The sequence below is a fragment of the Centruroides sculpturatus genome, unplaced genomic scaffold, assembly GCF_000671375.1.
Source record: "Centruroides sculpturatus isolate CEXI.00-Female unplaced genomic scaffold, Cexi_2.0 scaffold1640, whole genome shotgun sequence".
NCBI classification, from domain to species: domain Eukaryota; kingdom Metazoa; phylum Arthropoda; class Arachnida; order Scorpiones; family Buthidae; genus Centruroides; species Centruroides sculpturatus.
Window position 1 is genome coordinate 84,253 of NW_019386434.1, and position 6,942 is coordinate 91,194.

The 6,942-nt window shown below is 30.3% G+C and overlaps 1 protein-coding gene across 1 annotated transcript in view; it reads left to right on the plus strand.

The window, feature by feature from the left end:
- The window catches only part of LOC111614950 (E3 ubiquitin-protein ligase CHIP-like), a gene marked incomplete at its 5' end in the record, with an annotated part of 36,271 nt that extends 32,913 nt beyond the window's left edge, over positions 1 to 3,358 (plus strand). Inside the window, 3 exons of the mRNA XM_023356323.1 lie at positions 2,129 to 2,185; positions 2,347 to 2,463; positions 2,542 to 3,358. Of these exons, the coding sequence (XP_023212091.1) occupies positions 2,129 to 2,185; positions 2,347 to 2,463; positions 2,542 to 2,667 (300 nt within the window). The remainder of the gene's footprint in view (positions 1 to 2,128; positions 2,186 to 2,346; positions 2,464 to 2,541) is intronic.
- Between the last annotated feature and the right edge of the window lie 3,584 nt (positions 3,359 to 6,942).

Here is a 6,942-nt window from a genome sequence, read left to right on the forward strand (position 1 = left end):
AATTGATGCGTTTGAGCCAAGCATTGAAGGAAAAACGGCCGCTATATGAGCAGAGACACGACAAAGTGATTTTGCAACATGACAATGCTCGGCCACATGTTGCACAACCGGTGAAAACGTACTTGGAAACGCTTAAATGGGAAGTCCTACCCCACCCGCCATATTCACCAGACATCGCCCCTTCCGATTATCACTTGTTCCGATCGATGGCACATGGCCTGACTGAGCAGCACTTTCGTTCTTATGAAGATGCCAAAAAATGGGTTGACTCTTGGATAGCCTCAAAAGACATGTCGTTTTTCCGACGTGGAATTCAAATGCTGCCAGAACGATGGAAGAAAGTAGTGGCTAGTGATGGACAATACTTTCAGTGACGTGTTTATTACGACTTTTTTTAAATAAAGTGTTAATTTTCACAAAAAAACAGCGAGAACTTATTCAAGGTCCTTATAGATAGTACTTATTTAATAGACAAAAGAAATTCTTTGTGGTCTTAGCCATCTCAGTCTCTCAAACTATTCAAAAACATTGAGGATGAGAGTAACAATATTCTATATAATATATCAGTTCACAGATTTGATCATGCTTTAAACTTTATTGCAATCTAAATAAATTTTTTTTCTCTAATTCTGTAAATGATGTAATGAGTACATACAATATAGTAAAAAATTTGTGACATGATTACATGCAAATGACATAAATGTGTTTGTAGAAAGAAAGAAAGTTGAATTGGTCGGTTGTCATAGTGCTGAATTTTGTACTCCTGCACTGTTATGTGGGTGCAATAGTTCTCTCTTAAAATTTTTCAAATTTTGTATTTTAATATATTTGAATTGGCATTGATAATACAATACAACCTTGGTAATATAATTTACTGTATATGTAACTGAAACAGTATCAGATTAAGGAGATTGCCAGATTATTTGAAGTAAGGTGAATTCAAATGGAACAAAAATGAATTTGATAGCATGGAGTCAACTGTTAACCTTTCATCAGTAGGTTAGTAAGGTATGGTGCCATCCCTATGTAGTGGAGAATAAAAGTGGGACATTTTTTAAGTATTTTCCCACACATTTTTTCTCATAACTGTTTACAAAATCTCTTTCTGAAATGGTAATGTCTAATAAAGAAAAGTATTTTTTTATTGTTACATAATTCCCTTTTTATGTGAATTTTTTTTTGCGGTAGTTTTTCACTAGTTTTTGGCGATATCCATAAAAGAATTTTGTGGATATATCTGTTGTTCACCAGTGCCACACAATTGCTCTTGACGGATATATCCGTCGGTGACTGCTGAGTGGATAATGATGCAGGAAAAGACAAGTTGGACTACTGATTGAAGCATTTGAGCACACTACTGTTGTGGATGATCAATGTTGCCAAGTTTGTGGATTCCTATTAAATTAAGTGAGGTACAATATTTTTGGGGGACTAATTTTTATATTTATACAGTATTTTATTATAAAATACTGTAACTTTTTTGATCAGCCTAATATGATGATCATAATAATCTATAATATTGTACCCAAACTTAAGTTTTCAATTTCAGGCTTGATATCATCCCACATTTAGTGGGAATTGGAGTTTGAAATAGTAGGAAGCTTGTCTACAACTTGGCAACAGTTCCAGTAATTCCCAAGAGTTGACTAGAATTGGATTACTGGATACATCAAACTAGCAAATGGTCAGATTACTGAGATTGTTTTGTAGTTATAACTATTATTCTACCTGGATTGATTCATTTGTCTTGCATTTCATATACTAATGTCACAATAAACGGTGTTTCGATAGTAGCATTATCTAAAATGATTCTTACTTTGAAATTTGAAAAAATATATATACTTCAGTAATGTCTTGAAAGATTTATCTAATTTATATAATAATTTATAATTTTGTATTACCTTAACTGGTTAACAATTGTACAATAATTTACTGGTAAAACTTATCTAGAGAGTTTTTATTTTATAATTTTAAAAAATAATTTGAGTAAACTTGATAAATTACGCGAAAATAAGATATTTTAAAAACTGGATTTTACTGGAAATTTATGAATAGAAAATAATAACAACTATATTTTTAAATACAAAATTTGACAATATATACATAATTTTTCTTCTATAAATTTCAGATGAAATATTTAACTGAACTCAACTCTTTATTTGCAAAAATTGATGACAGAAGAAGAGTAAGTTGATTTTTATAATTACCTTTTCATTATTTTTTTTTTTGTGGTGTAGTAAACACTAGTATTGTGTTTTATTCCAAAGACACATGGCAAATTTTCCATCAAATTCCTTTATTACCTTTTCATTACTTATTAGATTAATGTTGATTCTTATATTTCAGAAGCGTGATGTTCCAGACTATTTATGTGGAAAAATAAGCTTTGAAATAATGAGAGAACCTGTGATAACACCAAGTGGCATCACTTACGACAGGAAGGACATCGAAGAACATTTACAGGTGAATTTTTAACATATTTTCACTATAAAATGCTTTTTATGGAATCCGTTTATATATAAAAGAATTATTTTAATATAGCGTGTCGGTCACTTTGATCCAGTGACGAGAACACCTCTCACTCAAGATCAGCTCATCCCAAATCTTGCAATGAAAGAAGTGGTAGATACTTTTTTGGGTGAAAATGAATGGGCAGTTGACTATTGATGACCACTGGTACATCTAAATCTTATTTTTAGCTTTCATATCAACATTCTATGAATATTGATATGTAAAGAAAGAACTCGACGGTCATTTCTACAGCTAAAATATTTGATCGTCACTGACATCAAAAAAAAAAAAAAAAAAAAAAAACTGGTGCTTTGGAATTTATTGAAGTCCATCCACGTGACAATCTTTTATTTCAAGTTAAAGTAAAAAATATCTACAGAGAAAATTTGTCTTCTTCCCCATGGCAGATCCCATTTTTTCAAACGTAGAATTTTATTTTAAACAAAAGGATTTAGAAATAGAAGGCACATTGTGGGAGTTGTTCCTGAACAATTAAAATAAAATTGACAATGCTATTTTAAAGACAGAAATCATGTTTTCACAAAGTTTAAAAATATTTTTAATGGCTCTTCTGGTTACGACAACAAAACAAAAACATTGTGGCAAAAATAAAATTTATTTTAGAAAAAAAATCTAATTAAAATCTAATTCACCAATTTATTTTGTTTATTACAAATAGTGCAAATCATAGCACTTAATTTTCCTTTTGTTCATGAATTCATTCAATTCCACCAACTTTGCAGATGGATTATGTCAAAATAAACTGCTAATTTTGGACATGTGTTAATACACAATATAAATTTTGGTAATTGTAAAGTGTGTAAAATAAATTGATGTACTTATTAAAAAGAATATTCTTTATTATATCCAAATACTAAGAAAAATAAAATCCCATAAAAATTAATCACAAAAGTTTTTACAAAACATTATTGTTTAAGTATGAAAACTTATTTCATAGTTTTAATATTACTCAAAAATTTTTTAATAATTTTTGCCCTAAAAGATTAAATTTAATTAATATAAAATGTGTTCATTGACTCTTTAGGTAGTTGAATCAGATAATTATTTTTTTAAAACTTGAAGCATTATTATTATTTGATGATGGATCTTGTCCTTTACTTTTATATAAACCATTTTCTCTTGTCTCATCATAAATATTTGGATCAAATAAAAGCTGTTACCTTTTGTAATAACTTATTGTCTGAGATATGCAGTGAAGTTTTAGATATTTTTCTATTTTTTTGAATTTCTCATTGGAAACAGATCCTTTACTAATGAGAGAAAAATGTGATATGCCATTAGATCAAATTCTCTACAATTATTCATTGTATTTAGAGTAAATTTTCATATTTATCAGATATATAAAAATTTTTGCATTCTTGTGATATTGTATGAGACTTTTGTGTCTGATCTTTAATACTATACAGTATAATCTGGGTTATTAACCAATGAATATAGATTAGATTTGATTAGCTAGACAGATATGTGATTATTTATTCTATTACTGAAGATTTGCATAATGGTAGGTGATAAAATTTCCTAGATACAATACAATAGATAATAGGAAAAAAGGAATTAGTCAACTTGCTTTAAAACAAACATCGATAAAGTGAATTCTTGTGTTAAAGGTTTTTTTGCCTTTGCCTTGGCAAAATGCCATTGTCACAACAATAATTTTAATGTGATGTAAAAAAATTTTACCAGAATTTACTAAAACAAACTATAAATTATCTTCACAACCCCAAGAAATAATAACCTGTTTCCAATAAAGGTTGCTTTTTTACACTTTTTGAAGTGAATAATAATGAATGGTACTGTAATAAATGTTCCATTTTAAATAGAATGGGCTTTCTTCTCTTAGTAAGCAAAGATGGGTTTGGCCTCCAATTGTAGAGCAATTCAAACATTGATTTTAGCAGATCATTCAATAGTATTCAGAAAATAGGGATAAAATTTAAGTATGCCCATCCCTTTAAATGGATGTAGTCCCGTGCAAACACATGCTAGTTTGCATTTTGGGGAATGCATACAGTGATGCAGGTTTAGCTAGTTTGTACCAAATTTGGATCAAATTTTACTCTTTTGGTGCAAAAAAGTGTATTCTACTTTTTCAAATAATCTTCAGCAGAAAAAAAATTAGATTGGGCTGCAATTTGAAAAAAATTATAGACCTATAAATTCCCACTGTCTGTCCTTAATCTGGAGAACAAAGTTAGATAGATGAAAGACGAGACCAGATATGGAAATCTTAGGTTAGGGGCCATATGTAGTTAATCGATTAACTTCCAACTTTCCGGAATACACATTATTTCAATTTAAAACTTCAATTTAAATCCCCTGAAAGCAGTGACTGGCACCTCTCCATTGCTAAAGGAAAAGTATGATGTACAGGGGCAAGCCACTACAGTACTAATTTGAGATGGAAAGCATATATTTTAAATTAAATAATTTAAAAATTGCAGCCCAGCATTGTGATGTGTCACAATAAATAATTGCTTGTTTCTTTTAGTGTTTTGTTTTGTTTGATCACTCTGATATACTGCTCTACACTTAAATGGCAAATATTGTTTCTTCCTCACTTTGATTTAAAAATCATTTAGAACATTAATCTGTTTTGTGAATAAATTTAATTTTATTTAACTTTATTTAGTAAATTAATTCAAAATACTATAATTTAGAGATTTCAATCACCTATTAAGTTTTAATTCTCTAAATTATACGACCATGACTCTGAAAATCGTTAATACAAATTTTCAATAAAGTAAACTAGCTACTGTTCCCCTAGCAATTTGTATTAATGCAAATTAACCATATTCACTAATACTTTGAGGCATTAGTGAATAACTTTTTTCTTATTATCAAAATTTATTAACATAACTATTTATTTTATGTAGCATAATTAATAGTAGACAAAGGTAACTTGAGAATGAATTTGTTTTCGTTATATTCATAAATAATGTTTGGATTGACTAGACAGATATGCAATTGTTCAGATTACCAGATGATAAGAAATGGCCAGTATATACTGTTTAATTACTGGCCAAATAAATTATTTGAAGTATTTGTTTTTATCAAAATTGCAGCCACTATTGAAATAATTTAAAACAGCTGCATGAGATGATATTTTGTTGACTAGTAATGTATGGAAATTTGAACAAGCACACAAATAATATTGGCATTGCAGTAAAAAATATATTCTTGAAGATTTAGCAATACTCAAGTCAGACTGTGAAGTCAAGCTTGTAGCACTGCTAGCTCAAAACAATATTGGATTGATGTGACTTGAGTTTGGCGATACTGATACACCAAACTCTTCATACCACTTTTCAAGGATTATACTTTCATTTTGATCACTTCTATACAATTTCCTACTTTTGTTGTTTGTCAAAATTTTGCTTGTGTTTGAATCAGTTATATGCAACAATATACAGCTATATTAATACTGATGACAATCAGTTTGATTGCCTTCATACAATTAATAGTTGAATATTTGTTGCCAAAACATGGTTATGACTAATATCTATTAATCATTTAGTAACTGACAGCCAGATGGCCGAGCGGTCAAGGTGGCAGCTACTGCTTGGGGAACCCGGGATCGAATCCGAGCGGGTCAAATAATTCCCAGGAATTTTTTGGGGATGGTCCCTCACCACCCGGCCAAACCCATAATGGGTTTGCAATAAACAGGCCCTCTTAGTGCCCACTGGGTGAAAAGAGTTTAAAAAAAAAATTATTTAGTAACTAATACTTCTCTCATTAGATGGCCCAATGGCCAGGCAGTTAAGATGGTAGCCTATGACTCTGGAGGACCTAGGATAGAATAGAATAAAAAGTCCTCTTAGTGACAACAGGATGGAAAGAATGAAAAGAAAAAAAAAACACTTTTCTCACTAAGCATTCAACAATTATTTCCAACAAATTAATCTATTTGTATTGGTAATACAGTCGACCCCCCTATAAGATAGAGATACGTTCCATTCTCTAGGAATCCGCTTTCTTACGAATCCTTCCAATCACAACCCGACACGTATCAAGTTTACGGACTACGGCTGTTTGAAAGATTTTCTTCCATAAAATTTATCGATTCTAGACTAATCCGACTCAACATTTCCAAAATACGTACAGTAGAACCTCGATTATCCGGACTAATTGGGGATGAAGGTAGTCCGGATAAGAAAAAATCCGGATAATCGAAACAAACACTTTAATTTGTCTTTTAATGATAATACAACACGTTTTCTTTTCGATGACATATCGGCAATATTAAAAGTAAATACTGTATTTAAATCGTGATCAAATTTTCAAGAAACAAACATTCATATTGAATTTGGACTACTACTGACCAACGCTAACAGACTACCTACTGTTTAAAAGGCCCTCTAGTGGCGCAAGAAGACGGATTTTATAAAATAAAAAGCAGTTGAAACTGCA